Source organism: Gobius niger, assembly GCF_951799975.1.
Source record: "Gobius niger genome assembly, chromosome: 7".
Lineage (NCBI taxonomy): Eukaryota > Metazoa > Chordata > Actinopteri > Gobiiformes > Gobiidae > Gobius > Gobius niger.
Window position 1 is genome coordinate 9,328,280 of NC_136858.1, and position 18,128 is coordinate 9,346,407.

The following is an 18,128-nucleotide window of genomic DNA, read 5'->3' on the forward strand; positions in this document are numbered from 1 at the left end:
TAGCCCCGTTAGCTTGTTACAATCGCAAACAGCTCATTGTTGATGGCTGCTTTATATAGTTACCGGCTGTATTTATGTTATTATTGCATAATACTTGTTAGCATCGGTTAGCAGCTCGGCTACGGACTTATTTTTTGACATATGGCTGATGATGTTCTCACGTTGAAAACACAGACTCGATAAAGTTGTATTGGGCAGAGAGAGATAATCAGAGGCTGTTAGTGCTCATGAAATGGCTGCTTTTTACTATAGTCTCCCAGGGACAGCTCACAGACCCCTGGGGCAACGGTTAGTTATCCGGCCCAGCCTTCGAGGCTCCAAGCCGGGCGGGAGACCGTACAGCGGGGCAGTGCGTGGCTAGAAGTGTCCGCTGAAGGCAGGAGGGGAGGCGGGAGGTACGAGCTCCAAATGTAGGGAGTCGGAACAGTCGAAGTCTGCATCGTAAAATATCAGCTACAGAATTGTATTCCTCTCTTAGCAGAAGATGAAGCCAGCAGAGTGAGCGTAAACGCTCCATCAGAACCGGAACTTGCGAAGACTATTTGTCACCCATAATGCACCGCAAAATTCAGTCGCTCCCCCGCCCATCGGATGAAATTTTGGGAGAGCTGAACGCCCAAATTGAAATCGATCTTTAACATAAAACACAGCATCAGTGAAGTGAATGTTACTTTTGTTCACAGCCGGCAGTAAAACGTTCTGTCGCATGTTTTAAAATATATGTAATGTGTTAGTGTAGTGAAACATTCATGTAGCGTTAGCTTCTTATTAGCTAACTGTTGTAGATTTGGCCGTGTTGTTTACATACAAGTTTATTCAGATGGACGCACTGAGGTCAAAGTGCGTCCATTAATGCTGGAACACAGCATTAATTTACCTTTTGCCAAAACCCAGACCCCATAGCAACATGTCATAGCGGGGCAGAGGTGCGTGTTGGTGACTCTTTTTGGTGCAATACCGGCACATCCTCCAGATTCAAGCAAAATGGGTTGTGAAATCGGAAGTTGTGGGGAGTCATGGTCTTGCATTACCAGGTAGGTTTTTAACTTTAATGCATTCATGTTAAGTTAGTAACAGGTACGGCCATTCCTGGATAGGCGTACGTTGCAGATTTAACACGCCATGTGAGGTAATCGGCTCACAGACTCCTGCTACTGACTGCAGTGGCTCTGTCTCCCCCATGGCTGTGGCTCTAATTAATTCTAACTTTGTGCCACTTGTATATGACATTTTACAACTTTCAGACTGCTCAGCAGACTTCAAGGCAACGCCAAACAACAACTCTTTGTGTTGAATACAGAATGCAGACAGCAGGCAAGTGCTTCTTTTATGCTCCAGTACAATGACAAAAGCAGGCTATTTTCTTGTTATTTTTTGAAGTATTTGGAAAGAATCTCAAACATATCAGGATCATTATCTTTTCTCTGTTTTTTGTTTTTTTGCCTGTCAGTGATCTGCAATGAAAGGGAAGGATTTTGTAGTCATACAGTGACATTATTCCCCTTTATAGTTCAAAACTTTGCACTAGTTTTAATTTTAATTTTGTGCGAGTCGTTATGACCATGGAGATTTCCTCCAGCGAAGTCGTTACATCTCACTTATGTTTTTAACCTGCTCCTGTCACATCCGAACTTTTACTCGGTTATTCAAAGATATTGTGCTGCTAGCGAGCTGGAGTTGTCCAGGAAATGACTACAACACCTGTGCTAATTCACAAATATTGACCTGTTTGGTATCCACGTGTACCATGAAAGGCGGCCGAGATGATGCTGTAATCCAAATATGGTCATTCCTTTCTGGTAGACAGCAGCGGCCAACCTTTAGCAGCTCCTACAGACTCCAAACTTTATAGCCTTCAAAGTTTTTTTCAAGGGACTTTTGTCTTAGCCTGATTCATGGAACTTTAGATTTTTTTTTTTCACCTTGGTAATTCAGAAGCTAAACAACTAAGCCAAGTAACTAATATGTATCAACAACAAAAAAAACATCAATTCGAACCATACATTTTTTTTTATATGAAAACATAACATGACAGAAAGCTTGCAATACATTTTTTCCCTCATGTTTTTGTCAGTAATCTACAACAGAAGTTACAAATTTATATCTCTAAATGTAACATTTTCACCTGCAGTTTACACCAGTATACCACAAATGTCTCATAAGACAAGTTACTGTCAGTCAACCTTTAATATCACACGGGGAAAAATAGTGTTACACATTTTACAGTATAAAAATAAAGACTAACACGTGACATCTATTACCGCGAAAGGAACAAACCATTAAATACACAAAATATTAGTAAACATAAAAGTAGTGATATACAAGACGTTAATATCTTACTTTCAAAATACAAAGGCGAGCTAGTCTAAAAACACAATGCTGTCAGCTTCTCTCTGCGACATTTGGAGTGACAACCTCTCCTTCATCATTTATACGTTTGGTTGAATTATGTCAAATCACTCATTCAGATTCATGTCGCTTCAAAAGAGGCGCCTGAAGCCGCAGTTAAAATCACTTTTTTTCTTTTATGTTGAGGCTAAAAGTTCTTGTCAAATCTTTTTCCAGAGGCGTGTCAAAGGGGGGGCCAGGGGTGGGACAGCCCATCACCTCACCCGGACATTAGAGGAATGCAGCAGCAGCAGCATATTGGGGTTCCTTTTTTATTTTTTTATTTGGGGAAATAACCTTGATTAAGAACAAATCTTAAATGTATTTTTTTACTTAAGGCGAGACACGGCAGGTGAAAGTATCGATCTTTCACAGTGGTTGAAGTGGAGATTTTTTTTCTATTTTTTTCCTCCCTTAACATCTTAGTTGTCATGTCTGAGTATAAAACTGACAAAACTTACCCTGTACGATGCTTATTTTATGACGTTTTGTCGCTAGGCGGAGATAACCCAGTATGTTGCTTTAGCCTGGCATAAAGTCAGACTGACTTTATTTATGTACATATGCAGACTGGAATTGTGGTAATAGGACGCAATTTCCAAATGGACACTGAAGGCGGGGTTAACGATCGCAGTTTGAACGAGAGCAAACCAATCAAACACAAAGCGACTTATGCTTTGTGTTTACGTCCTCCGCCATGATTGTTTGTAGTCCACACGTGCAGTCGAGTAAATGTTCCGGTGAAAGCCCTCAGAGCAGCTTCTTCTGTGGCAACCCTCCTGTTATGTGACGGGTCACTTTGACCCATTTTAAAGTTTGAAGATCGAGGAAAAATAGTTTAAAGTATTTTTTCTTCCCTTATTTAGTGTAATCAACATGTAATAAGAAAATGGTTCATCTCACATATTTGCCACCACGCCCTGCATGTTTATATCACATAGATACTGTTCAGGTCAATTTGACCCAGCAGTCAAACTGAAGGTAAAAGGGTGTCAAAAATGTCAATGTTTTTCTTTCTTTGCAACTGTGAGACATATTTCACTCCAATCACACACGCGCACACACACAAACACACGCACGCACACACACACACACACACACACACACAGGTTTTGGTTTCAGACATCTTTTAGATAATTAAATATGTACCGGGTCAAATTGACCTTAATCACTATTGATGTTTCTGACAAATGAACATAACAGGAGGGTTAAGGAAAAGTCCAGCTCATTTAAAACAGAAGAAAGAGCACCGGCAAAAGATTGTTGTGTTGTGGCCGCCATCTTCACTGTTTTGGTTACGGCCCGGAGAAGCACCGCGGAAGATGACGCACCAATAACTCCCGCCTCCCATGCTATGATTGGCTCGTGCCTGGCTAATGTCGCTTGGCAAAGCGTCTTTCCCTCACGCATTCATTCACTAATATTGACAGATTTTACATCCACGTGAGCTGAAGGGTCCCCAAGACACTATAATCCAAATATGGTATTTTTTTTTTGAAGATCCAAAACCCCCTCTCACAAAATCAAACCATGATTAAACCATTATTTTTGTTGCTGGAAATTTTTATGCACAAAATGACGGAAAACTTACAATACATATTTTTTTAATATTTAAATCAGTAATGTTCAGCAAAAGTTTCAAATTGATATCTCTACATTTATGTTATTTCTCCATTCACCTGCAGTGTCTTGTGTTAAAGACCTTGGACAGTCCATCAAAGTGCCACCACTCAGCCACCCCGATAACAGAAAACATCTGGACACGCCCCTGTTAAATTAAAATTACGCATTGTCAATGATTGTGCCATTAAGTAGCTACTCATGTGTACAGTAATTACCCATTTTGCGCTTGTCTGTCAGAATGTGATTTGTCTTGTCTGTATGTTCACGAGCCTCTCATCTGGAGCACACGGTCAGGTCAGGACAGGTTGGATTTAAAATAGAAATCTTTGTCCGAAGAGGCATGAAGGGGCAATTACCTTGGCTGCGTCCGAAACCATCAAATTGCTAAGAGCTCTTACGCCAAAACCGGATGTGCGTCAGCGTCCGCCATGGCAAGTTGCTTCCGAATTGGTCTGTCAGTTAGGAAGTAGTTAGGAAAAGGAGCCTTGATGCTAATTATCATAGCCACTTTAGCATAGGGACCTCTGAGGCTAACTAACCGGTGATTAGGAGCTATGTGCCATCCCACAAGCCACTGCGCCAAATCCCCCCACCCCCTCGCTCCCACCATCGAGTGATTCATGCGCAACCACTGTTGATTGACAGGAGCACATTTAAAAAAAATAATGATACTAATTAAAAAGTAAGATTCTGCACAAGCCAAACTTTATAAAAGTGACAAAATCCATATTGTCGTCCCCACAGCTCAGTCACATGTCAGTGTTAAAGAGTAAACTCAGTAAACAGATTAAATGCTTTTGTTTTCATTTAGTAGAAACTTAAGCCACATGGATCATTTGCTGCTGTAGCTTTATGAAACAGCTGTTGAGATAAAATAACACTAAAGGGAAATGTATGGATAATTTGGATTTATTTTTCTCCTTAAATGTCTTTGTTTGGACACTATGTTTTTGTTGGACACTAGGGGGCAACATGTGCTTTTGTTTGGCCTGCACTCCACCAATAACTATAAAGAAGAAGAAAAACAGCTGTTGGTGATGTCACTTCCCTTTCCCCTGTTTAAGGACGGTCGAATTGTTCAAATTCTGCTGAAGCTCTAGTTCACTAACTGCAAAGAGGTCTAACAGTTGACCCCATGAAAGGTTTAGGAGTTAGTTGCTAGTGTTAGTGCTTAGAGGCTACAATTTGATGGTTTCAGACGCAGCCCTTATATCAAAAGAAAAATGGAAAAGGTCTGTGGATGATTATTTTTCTCTTTTCTCCAGAGGCTTTGTATTTCCTAGGTTTGTCTGGTGAATTAAAAAAATTGTAATGTATTGTATGACTTTTATGAGAAAATGTGTGAATATTTTGTCAAATGCAAATGTAGTCTATGGTACCTCAAAAACACTTCAAATTCAACATTTTTAACGTATGTGTTCTCCTGTCTGAACGCGATGCGGCTTGAATGAACCAAGTACATTTGCTCCAGTTTGACATTACCCAAATCTAGACGCTTCTTGTAAAATGCGACAAAAAACGAGACAAAAAAGGATGAAAGTGCAACCAAAAAAAACATCTTGAAAATCGGACACAAAAGCGATGGGGAAAAAAAAGTGGCAAAAATGCAAGGAAGTGGCAAACCAAGGAAAAAGGTCCATTCAGAAGAGTTTTGTTGGTCTTAGCTTTCAAATGAGACATTACACTCTGCAGTCAAACTTTTTGATTCGCTACTTGCGCAATACCATGATGCATTGCGCCTTGGGGGGTCGCTGATGTAAACAATATGGCGTTGCGAGCTGTCATAGAAGAGACTAGTTCATTGTTTGGCTGTAGCTTCACTCGCACTCAAAGGCCTCCAGCTCGAAGCTACCCCCGAAGGCGCAAAGCATTTTGGGTCATGTGCAAGTAGAGAATTGGGGAAAGGCCGGCCGAACTGGAGAAAATGCACTTGGTTAAGGTGGGAGTTAAGATGTTTACCTGATTGGACCTGGCAGGCTGGTTCACAGGAAAGCTTGTGAATCTGACATTTTAGCTTACAGACTATCACATTTTTATGACTTTTTTTTAAACTATGGACTTGATATTGGTAACTTGATTCATAAACAGTGCACGTGTTGTTTTATTTTCCGTGTGTGGGATAAAGGCGACCTGGCCGTTCAGACTGAAGTTGCAAAAGCTCAGATACGTTTCAGATTTAGGACATATCCAATTGGCCTGGGTCGCATTCAAAAACATTGGATCTGTGTCGTTCAGCCTGCCGCTCCTGACATGGCGGTTGCCCACCCCTGTCCTGTTCATGGATGGGTCGAACAAATTTGAAAACCTTGACCGCCAACCAGAAGCTCTGGAACTATCAGTGCTAGTCCAAAGACTTTCAAAGACAGACATGTTGGTAAATATGGTAAAGAACAAAGCACAAGTCATTTTCTTTCATTGTGTTGAAATATCATCTCCCGAATGAACAATTTAAGTCACATCTACACATGTGCCATCAAAGCATAATCCATATTCGTTACTTTAAAGTAGCTTGTGTAGGTGAAAAAACAATAAGGTTGGAGACCCCTGCCTTCTTCTATTCAAACACTTTAAGTCTAAATCAAACCTTGCCGTACTGACCTCGCGGCTACCCCTGAGAGGACCCCACTCAGGCCCCTTATCCTTCAAAGAACCTGACAAAGAAGGAGCAGACCGAGTGCCAGCCCTCGCCGCAGTAGCTCTGAACCGGCGCCATGTCGTTCAGCATCCCCTCCTCGTGCAGGCCAGTCCTCTCCTCCGGGCCGCCGACCTCTTCAGAGCCCTCATCCACACCCTCCTTCTTCTTCTTCCTCTCGGTCTTCCCCAAATCAGAGCTCTTCCCTCCCCTTTTCTTGGCGGCCTTCCTCTCCTCCTCGGCGCTGCTCAGGGCCAGTTTCATGTGGGCCTCCGCCGGGGCCTTCTTGCAGGTCTTGGCTTTGAGGACCTTCTCTCCCTCGCAGGCGTTCTGCCTCTTCTTGAGCTTTCCCACCAGCTGCTTCCAGTACTGGCTGGACTTCACCCCGTAGGCCTCGCACAGGTCGGGCTTACCCGCGTACCGGCACCAGTACCTGCGGCCAACAGAGGGAGAAGAGGAATGACGTAAGGAACCCCACAGGACAAATGTTTACATCTCATCTTCTAACCTATCTTGAATCAGCAGCTCAGTGTCAGAGCGATCGCAAATCTAAAGAACAGTTCCCACCCTTTGCATACTGTTGTGGGGACCTTGTGCGAGTCACTTCAGCCTCTTTGCATTCAGGAACATGTGCTACGTGAGTGTGAGATGGCTGGTGGGCGGGGAATCTGTACACTGCGTTCCAAATCATTATGCAAATTGTTTTTTTTGGGTCAAAAAGGTAAAAAAAAAATGTGTTGAATGAAACTCGTGGATGGCATTGTGTCTCAGGGCTCTTTGAATCACTGACATTAATCTCAGAGACCTGGGATGATAAGTTGTCAGGTTAAGCCCAGTTAAGGGAAAAACTACTGAAAAAGGATAGAAGGAAATAAACTTTGATTGATTGATTGAAAAAGGATGTTCCACTTTATTAAGCAGATCATCATTTTCAAGCAATATGGGAAAGAAAAAGGGTCTCTCTGCTGATGAAAAGCGTGAAATAGTTGAATGCATTGGTCTAGGTATGAAAACCTTCCATATTTCATGAAAGATTAAGCGCAGTCATCGTACTGAGAGAGATTTGTGGCTGATTCAGAGCACACACGGGTTTGTGCAGATAAAGGGACAATATGGACGGTTTCTGCGAGACAAATACATCAGCTTAAGAGAACAGATGCTACAAAGCAGCAGACAGATATTTGAAGCTGTTGGTGCCTCTGGAGTCTCCCGAACATCAAGGTGTAGGACCCTCCAGAGGCTGCAGTTGTGCATAAACCTTCTCTCCGGGCCTCCCCTAAACTGTTCATTGAAGCTGATGAACAGAAACGGCTGCAGTGGCTCAGAAATACATGAAGACAATGAAAATTCAACAAATTACCATTTTCAGTTAATTACAAGCTTTAAAATGTTTTGAAACGATGAGTTGCATAATAATTTGGAACAGTAGATTTTTAGGTTTTTACTATATTTACTTTTGAAAAAAAATACTGTTATCACTTAGCCTGGCTAACACCAGACTATCACAAGTGATATTTAGTCTGGGGACCACCAATTCATTTTCTCGTAGGAGAGGTGTGGTCTACGATCGTCCATAGTCGTTTATTGGGCGATACGGAAAAAAAAAAAATGTCTATCATGCGTCTGCACGTAGCAACAGCCAATCGTATCATCGTATGAGATGACATATGACGTACCGGCTGTAAACTTTTGAGCTAAACTATTTAGAACAAGGTCTAAAGCTTGATCAAAAAATACCATCGCATCTGCTGCTGTCATGTTGGATCCGTAAATAAACTTTTTTTTTATATCCGTAAATAAACTACAAGCTTCCGTATATCGAATAGCGCGTCATCATCTTGCCGTCCCTCCTCGTTCTGTCTTTGGTTCCCAAATCCAAGCAAAAATTTCAGCCATGGTACCCAGGCTGCTGTGCAGTTCGAAATGATTCGAGCGCACACAACAGTCTGGCGTTAGCCAGGTTCGTTATCACTGGGAGATTTTTTCAACCACATTTGAGTTGACAATTTAGAAAAGGAGTGAAATTTCATGAATGAAATGATTTTGTTACGTTTTCAGTCATTTCTAGAACACTTCATAACGACACTTGACAGACCAATGTGCTGTCCATAAAAACAGAAAGACATGCACATTAAATCATGGGTGATGGGATTTATGGCTATTTACTGGGAGCCGAGTCTTTGGGATCCGTTCTCTTCAAAGAGCTGTTTAAAAGACTGGCTCTTTTAATGTGAAATTTGAGTAACGGCAGCCATATAACATTTGAAAAACTTTTTTGCAAGATATGAGGAAATAAGTGGTGTTTCCATTTGAGTTCATTGGATTAGAAGGGCCAGTCACAAGATGGCTGCCAGAATTGCCATTCCTTCCAATGTATACCTTTGTTAAGTTTGACATCATACGCAAGAATAAGCTACTTCCAGGTCCAAACTATTGAAGGCTCCATAAATACAGCAAAAAACACAACTTTATCTGAATCTCTTGCTGAAATAATATCAGAGAAAACTGTTTTCCACCTAATTAGAATAAAATAGCTCACCATTTCTCTAGGCAAAATTACTGAATTTTTATATCTAAAATAAGCCTTCATTGTGTATGTAAAAACAAATATTTAGTAAGTCTTTTCTGACATTAATTACCAAAGAAAATCCAGCGCAAATGCAATATTTCTCTGCAATCAGATGTTTAAAAAGAGCCTTGTAGTCAGATCTACAGCAGGTTAAAATCAGCAAAATCCCATTGTAGTGAATAGAGCTAAAGCTCCGTTGGACCCGGAAGTGGAGCGATGACTTCATCACTCAACAAATGTATGACTATGGCCTTGTTCCGACTATGACCTTGTTCCGCCCCGCCCACTTTTGCCTCTTTTTGCTTTGTCTCAGTACTTCCGTTGTACAGACACTTCCAGTTCATTTAAATGGAGAACGGGGAAAATGTTCGCCGCTCAAATCTGATGTTTAGTGGATTGATTTGTGTAAAATGTCCAATGTTCATTTGCACCAATAGGTCAACATTGCACCGTTTCTTTGTGTGGCCTAAAATTGGCTTTGTTTTTGTGTAGTAACTGATTTTATGTGGACTTTTTCAGTCCCATGTTAACAGATAGGAGAGAAGGGGCGGGCACAATTCATGGCGGCGCCCACGCAAACTACCGAAAGCATTCTAAAAGTGTCAAAGCCATATTTGAACTGGCAAACTCCTACATCAAAGACCAGCGTACTATCACTGAGCTGTAACTACATATTAATGTGGACCTGATGTGGGCTACTCTTCTTCCGGTTAGAAATTCGTTCCCAGTATACCACTGGAGGAGAGTGGTCAATTCAGGTCATGTGTCCCCCCATACATTTTTTTCAATTGTTTTCAACATTGTCCCCAGTGTTGCCTCAGTTGTTTCCCTATTATCCCACAATTTCTGTCTTTAGGTTGCATATTCTGGAAGTGTTCTTTCCACGTTTTTCAACGTTTTTCAAAAAAAAAAAAGTCAAGGTCGGGGATCAGGGGCCAGAAGTTCAAGAGGTACGATTTTGAAGGTTTGAGGGTCGGGCCAAGATGGCCGACTTCCTGTAGCATTTAGGGCGGGGTCATAATATAATTTTTGACATGTCCTTATGTGGTCTATGTCCCTGGCCAATGTCAATTTTGTACGATGATTTTTTTTGCAACCGGGCTCTCATTGACTCAATGTAAAGTGCCTGTTTTCTCTCGCGGACCCCCCCCCACAAAATTAGAGCTTGCGGAGCACTAAGTTTTGACCCCTGTTACTTGCATATCGGTTCACGTTTGCTACGTGAATTCTTGCGTTTTCGTCCCCCGTTAACGATATTAATTAGTCCTTCGCGGGACACTGCGTGTCCGTTGCTCGGGCCTAATAATAATAATAATAATAATAATAATAATAATAATAATAATAATAATAATAATAATAATAATAATAATAATAATAATAATAATAATAATAATAATAATAATAATAATAATAATAATAATAGTGTGATGGTGTTTGGAAGCCAAAGTGCAAAAATGCACTGTGCTGCCCTCTCCTGTTCTGGCAGATCTCCAATGCAATATTCATAACACAACAAAGCCGCATTGCAATTTATTGTAAAACAACACATGGCCCCATCCCTGTCACCTTTATACTTTGGATCATACCTCTGCTGCGCCCCAAGGGTCTCCACGGTGCAGTTGACCGAGAGGCTCACCAGGCCTTCTCCAGACGTTTGCCAGATGCAGCGGTGGCCGTCCTTGGTGCTGAGTTCCCCGGAGCTGGGCACCGAGCGGTTCCGGGCTCGCTTGGTAGGGGGCGCTGTTGATGGCGGGGGTTGGCGAGGTTTGTCCGGTTTGGGCTGACCCGGCTGACGCTTGGCCTCCGGGAGGGCAGGCAGGCACAGCAGCAGCAGCAGGACCAGGAAACTGACAGGTACGGGCTTCATGGTGACTAGGAGGAGAAGGATTCATTCAAACAAAGTCACAGAGAGATGATAGTTACACACAATAAACGCCACATCATTGTCTGGCTTGTTTTGCAATGGCTTGCCCCAGTGGCATTGGTCAAATGCAGAGAATGAATTTCCCTACGGGGGAAGTATAACTTAACTTTAAATTGGAATCTAGTGAATTCCTGCCAGTTAATCACAAAGCATTCTAAGGCATATCATACTAGAGATTGGCTGCAGGCACATTCTAGAATTGAATGATGTCTTAATCTCAGGAAAAAGGCCAGGATCTATAGAAGTCAATGGGAAAGAAACAGTTTTTGAAATAAATCTCCAATATGTTGAAATTGAACGTTATTTGGAAGAGATTGGATTCACAGAATGATTCTGGCTCAGACCTGGACTGAACCCACACTTTTTTACATTTGATCTGGAGTTCGCCTACACCATAACACCAGAGGCATTCACTGGATCGGCCCCACCAAGAGCACTTCTCCTTCACCTTCACAGTCTCCCTTATTGTCTGCCTCGTTGCAGCCTAACACTTTCATACAGCCATTAAAATACTTTTCAAGCTCTCTAATTTCAATTTCAGACAAAGATTTTGTTTCCTGGATTGTTGAATGAACATTTGTATTGCTCCCTGCACAAAACAACTATAATCAGGTTTGGAAATGAAAAAGAACAGAACATTTTCTTCTATCATTACTTGGTTTATAGTGGTCTGTGTTTTTGTCTTAAGAAGTTATAGATGACTTTCGGAGATGGTGGAACCATTGTTTATTATAGAAACACCCACACTTTTAGCTGTTATTACATTTTATTCATGTACTTAAAAAGGGTTTCCCTCTGCTGTGGAGCCCCAGTCCCTCTGTCAGCTCCGCCCCTATTCCTGCTCCAGTGAGCCGCAGCCTGGACTCCTGTACTACTGCTATTGTTGCATTTATAACGGGCTGATGTAGAGGAATTACTGCGTAGAAAAGGCCGACATTGTCACATCCAATTCTAGCGGACCATAAAAATGGTCACAAAGTGCTTGTTGTCAAATAAAAAGTGTCTAAAAGCTAGAGATGGGCAGACTACATTTGGATGGATGGATTGGTTTCAGTTCGTAGGTGTGAACTGCTGTTTCTTCACCTCTGCTCTATCTCCCCCTCTAGTTCTCTCTCTTTTTCTCTGAGGCGAGTGTAGAGCAGAGTGACTGGGCTCTCCGTGCTTCAGAAATGTGACAATAGCCTCATTCAGCGCGTGTTAATGTGCACTCCATCCTCTATTGTTGATGACTGAAGATGTAGCAGCCCCCTCTTCACCCACTGTCAAATCTTTCATACAAACAAACAAACAAACAACCATCTAGTTTCATTTTTTGTGCCAAATCCGCCTCTTGAGCACAAGTTATTAGAGAGACAGGACAGCAGTGGTTTTATTTTGTCAAAATGTGAAGCCATGACGCAAAGTCAACAGCAAAAGACTTCACAGATCAATTATTGAAGGCTGAATACTGCAGTGTCAATACTGTAGACCCCTTCAGGAACTCTTGGTATAGTAAATTTACTTGCAAAATTAGCTTCTCTTGTAGTTATCTGGTGCTTTCCCCCCCTTTTCTTTGTTTTTACTTTTGTGCCATGCATGCGATAATTGACTTACTAATCTTCACAGTGTTCTGCATTTCTCATGCTTTACTCATACATTCAGAAATGTGAGTTACATTTCTGTTTGGGGCTGTCACTGTTAAGACTAGTTCACTATGTCGTGCTTAGGTTTTGTTGCTCTCGGCGGTGCTGTGTAGTCTCCTTTCTTCAACAGGTTTCTCGAAGCTACACTTCTTGTTTCCTCCGTGCATTTCTGTTAAATAATACTTATATTATATAATACTAGGAATCACCGTTTTTATGTGTGCCTCTAATTTTTTAAGGGACCAAAATTAATAGGCCAAAGTAACAATTATAAAACAAACGTTTTCCGTTTTATTATTTGGTTGCATATCCTCTGCAGTCAATGACAGCCTGGAGTCTAGAAGGCACAGACGTCACCAGACGCTGGGTTTCATCTCTGGTGATGTTCTCCCAGGCCTTTGCTGTAAATGTCTTCAGTTCCTGCTTGTTCTTGGGGCATACTGTATTCCCTTCAGTTTTGTCTTCAGCAAGTGAAATGCTGCTCAGATTCATGTCAGGTGATTGACTTGGCCACTGAAAAACATTTCACTTCTTTGCCTTAAAAAGCTCTTTGTGGCTTTTGCAGTAGCTTCGGGTCATTGTCCATCTGCACTGTGAAGCAGCGTCCAAGCATTTGGCTGAATATGAGCTCATAATATTGCCCGAAACACTTTCAGAATTCATCCTGCTTCTTTTGTCAACAGTCACATCATCAAGAAATACAAGGAAAACCAGTTCCATTGGCCCAGACAAGCCCATGCCATGATGCTGCACCACCATGTTTCACTGATGAGGTGGGATGTTTTCAATCATGACCAGATACTTTATTTCTCCATTCTCTTCCCATCACTCTGGTACAAGTTGATCTTTGTCTCATCTGTCCTAGGATGTTGTTTCAGAACTGTAAAGGCTTTTTAGATGCTTTTTGCCTCCTGTTTTTGAGGCTCACCAGTGGTTTCCACCTTGTGGTTAATGGTCTGTATTCTCTCTGATGAATTCTTCTGTTGATTGTTGACTTTGACATTTGACACCCACCTCTTGGAGAGTGTTTTTGATCTGACCTGGTGTTGTGAAGGGTTTTTTTTCACCAGGGAAAGAATTCTTCGTTCATCCACCACATTTGTCATTCGTGGTCTTCCAGGTGATTTTAGCTGACCATTGTGTTCTTTCTTTTCAAAACTGTTCCAAACTGTTGATTTAGCCACGCCTAATGTGTTTGCTATCTCTCTGATGGGTTTGTTTTGATTTTTCAGCCGAATAATGGCTTGCTTCACTGACAGTGATAGTAATTACTTTTGGTCCCTTGAAAAGTGGAAAGCTACATATTTGTTGTTTCATTTGAAATCGATTGCGGTGGTTTATAGAGCCAATAACATAAGAATAGAGTCAATGTCCCAATATTTATGGACCTGACTGCCCGAGTGTACTGTGTATTTCCCATGTCTTGATTTTTTAGGTATGTGCTTTGCCTGAACTTAACCTGATTGTAAAATCACATATCTTCTTTTGTAAGGCGCATTGAGATGCCTTGTGTACGAAATGCACGGTATAAATAAACATGCCCTGCCTTGCTTTATCCTCAGCACCCCTAGGGAAAAGGTGTAATTTCTAACTTATGATTTTGGGACCATGGCTGTCCCTCCAGCATGCCCCATTGGGTCGAGGACATGACATGAGTGCCAAATGCTGACAATGTACAAAGGCCTCAAAGCGTGGATGTACGTCAGGACTGCATTGAAAAGCGGCCAAGCGCCGCACACTCCCCCAGAGAGAGGACAGAGCGGACATGTATCTGTTGCACCACATGACTAGGGTCACGGCTCAGCTCACACAGGCAGCTCAAAGCAAAGACAACTTCAGGTGTGTAGTAATTGATCTACGGATGGGATTAATGACAGTTCATTGATTAATGCCTATACACCACAGTTTAAAATATATTCCAGCATTTTAATTCAATATAGATAATAATAATAATAAACCAGGATTACGCAGAACTAGGACTAGGCTAAACTAGGGCATAAACTAGCACTATCAGAGCTAAAGCAGGACTAAACCACATCTAAACCAGACCAAAGGCCTAATACAGAATAAGACAGATTCATGTGGAGACCAACTGGTTCAGGCTCAGTGCTTCTCTAACATGAGACTCAGCTCAGTGCACCTCCTCAACACTGAGGGGCCACAGGGCTGGCCAAGCACCTGTGGAGCCGCTCTTCTTATGTCCAGGCCTCACGCTTTAGGGCAAAACTAAGTGGGGGCCGGTGCTTGGGGACCCATCTCCATGATGTGGAGCCAGGCTGATGGTCAGAAACACCTAGCTGGAGGACTAACCTATTGCTCATGTTTTTACCACTAACCTACGCAGACATGGGGAGAACATGCAAACTCCACACAGAAAGGCCCCGTCCAGGTGGGAATCGAACCCGGGACCTTCGAGCAGTGAAGCACGAGTGCTAACCGCTGTGCCACCATGCTGACAGTGAGCATTCAAACGTCAGTTTCCCAAAACTCACATTCAATCAGCTTCATCACTCGCTTTGCAAAACCGTCCACAACTGCTTGTACTGTCAGGCTCTTTGTAACAATGAAGACAGTGAAACACGCTGTCCATCTGCCACGGACTGTGAGGAGTCCTGTGATAATGTGAGAAAAACTCCAACATGATGCTGATGGTCCTTATGCTTCAGTTTAGTGAAGTCTATCAGTCTGTTCAATGATACACCTTCTGATTTCTTAGTTAAAAGTGCTTTTACACCATTTGACAGAGCCATGTTTTCATTTGAGCCTGCTGTGTCATGTGATTATCACAGACACACTGCTACGCCAAGCAGTGTGAATGCACTGTGAAAACGCAGAAAAAGTGGCACATGTAATGCCAGAAACTATAAACTTTAATGGAAAATGAGGTAAGGACCAGATTTACTTGTGTACCGGGCTGGAAGTGGCCCATGGGCCACTTATTGAATAAGCAAGGCAAGGCAACTTTATTTATGCCGTGCATTTCATACACAAGGCAACTCAATGCAACGAATAGGCCTGGAGTAGATTATGGATCACAGACACAACACTGGTGCTGTGATGTCATCGTTTTAGTAAGAGTTGTGGAAACGCTGTAACGATGAAGCCACGTAAACACCGTTTTGGGATCTTTACACTTTGGAACCTGGTTTGGAATATATTCATTTAAAGACCCCCAAAACGTTGGAAATGTATGTATTATACACCGGATTGATTACATATTTTTGAGTTTAGTCCTGGGCTTGGCTTCGGGACAGGGCCTCAAATATTTCTCATGCTTTGTTGTCTAGCCTTGATCCAAACAGTAGCAAATATCCCACTTGGAGTCCGTACTCCCTACATACATTTTAAACACATTCAAAAATTGAAATGAATCAACACAAGAGGAAAGTAATTTTCTTTGTCATGTCATCAAACACCAGTGTTTTGCCAGTCATACAATAAGTCATTGAAAATCTATGAAAATACAGTGGGAACATGTTGGCAGAACACTTTGGAAGACCGTGCTCGCCTTACAACCTCACTGGCTCTTTCTTCAAATTTAGGAATTAAAAATTACCAAAGCCTTTAATATATTTGCATAAAGCGCGTAAATCAAGGAATATACAGATCAACGTAACAAAGTCGCAAAAATGTTTGTTCAGTGTGGCCATACAGTAAGTAAGCACATCTCAACAAGACAACGAAATCTGGTAATCAGTGGTTTCATCCGTTGCTATGGCAATTATAGGTCTTAAATGTGCCTTTTGCTGTTATCATTTTGTTTGAAAGCTCCAAGTAGTCGTTTCCCCGAAGACGGAAACAAAGGCTGAGAGCATCAAAACAAAAATAATCCCTCATCCGTGTCCTCCCCCCTCCCACTAACAGCCCGTGCCCCAAATCCATCTTTATCAATAAATAATGATATATTAGAATATCCTATTAGAATACCGTTATCTTACCCCAAAATAGCTCAGTTAGTAGAGTTTAGGGTTAGTTTTGTTGTTGGTTGTTTTAAAGCGTGTCCTTACCAATGTGACGCTCCTCCTCGGGTTGGGGTTCGCTGTGAGAACGCGGGGGCCGCTGACACTCGCATAAAGAGAGTCCCGGGACAGGGATAAAAGCAGGGGGAGGAGAATGGGTGGGGGCACCTCCAAAACTCAGGACCCCTCCCATAACCCCCTAACACAAAAAAGCCCCATGAGCGAGCAAGTTGTGTGTATGTGTGTATGCGGGCGGGCGGGCGGCGAAGAGTGATGGGGAGAGCGGACACCCTTGCCAAGTCCCCCTCTCTGTGCGTGACGCTGACGACACCTCCAGGGTTCAGATGCTCTCGCCTCCTTCGGCTTTGGCAACAAAAACACCTTTGTCCACACTCGGAAGCCGCGGGTCACAGGAATAGCCCGTACTTCCCAGGATTTAAGTGCATCCGTAATTACACTGATTTACAACAAATCTGGTGTCTTAAGTTTCGCGAGTTGCTTTAGGACAATTTTGACACGCCGAAGCCAAAAATCACATTGGTTTTGCTAAATCAGGTCAATTTTGTCAAGACGTGAAAGAGATGGAGATCAGGTATCAGTGACACTGGGAGGAATGATGATGATTCTAGAAGTTATAAGAAGCTAAAGGTCAAGCCCGAATTTTGAACAATGATGACGTCAGTGCGGATCAACTTTAATAGTAAATTAAAATAATGCTACCCCCAATATAAAAATAGTATCCAATTCAGTGTATAATCAATCAATAAAAAAAAATCTCTCAACCTTCTTTGTCCCACGCACCCCTTGAGGCATTCATTCTCCAAGTACCCCCTAACCAAAATTTTAACCAAGTGAGCAACTAAACACACAAAATACTCTCAAAGTCAAAGCTTTTACTATAAAACATTATTAAAACTAACTTTTCTTTCAAAGCGACATTGAAATTCTACTCATTATCGACCTCTTTTTTTTTCTGAGTCAATTCCAAGTACCCCCTGCTAAGTACCCCCAGGGGTCCCTGTAACCCCTGGTAGGGAAACACTGGGCTAGTTAACGTGTGGCGCAGCAAGTTTTGTAATGAATGTAAAATAACTCCAAGCGAAATTTAGACAAGTCATTTTTACAAGCCTCACAATCAGCCTTCTGCTAAGAGTCTGCTGGAAGATGAAATCTTGCCGGACAACCAGGAAGTAAGTTTCTCTTGTATGCACTCAAAACTATCACTCAAAGACCATGGAACCATGAATTTAATCCTCCAAAAAGCTAGCCTGGTGAGACCAGAATGATTCCCATCTGTATATTTTTTATACAGCGGGGAATCAGTCTGGAGTCCCGGTATCCAAAAAATCAAACCGCTCGCGTGCAATCAGATTTGTTTATTTGTCACGTGTTGTTCACGAGCAGCATCACT

The 18,128-nt window shown here is 42.1% G+C and overlaps 1 protein-coding gene across 1 annotated transcript; it reads right to left on the minus strand.

The window, feature by feature from the left end:
• Nucleotides 1-6,127: 6,127 nt before the first annotated feature.
• On the minus strand, nucleotides 6,128-16,927 carry fgfbp3 (fibroblast growth factor binding protein 3). Its single transcript, XM_079559980.1, has 3 exons — nucleotides 16,766-16,927; nucleotides 10,799-11,084; nucleotides 6,128-7,076 (listed from the first exon to the last, which is right to left on the minus strand). The coding sequence occupies exons 1-3, from the start codon at nucleotides 16,908-16,910 to the stop codon at nucleotides 6,647-6,649; spliced, it is 861 nt and encodes a 286-aa protein (XP_079416106.1). The 5' UTR covers nucleotides 16,911-16,927; the 3' UTR covers nucleotides 6,128-6,646.
• Nucleotides 16,928-18,128: the final 1,201 nt, after the last annotated feature.

Coding starts and splice junctions, on each gene's coding strand:
- fgfbp3 (XM_079559980.1), bottom strand. CDS start 16,910: ATGGGAGGGGTCCTGAGTTTTGGAGGTGCCCCCACCCATTCTCCTCCC. Junction 11,085..16,765: donor CGAGGAGGAGCGTCACATTG/GTAAGGACACGC, acceptor TTCTCCTCCTAG/TCACCATGAAGCCCGTACCT. Junction 7,077..10,798: donor ACCCTTGGGGCGCAGCAGAG/GTATGATCCAAA, acceptor TGTTGGCCGCAG/GTACTGGTGCCGGTACGCGG.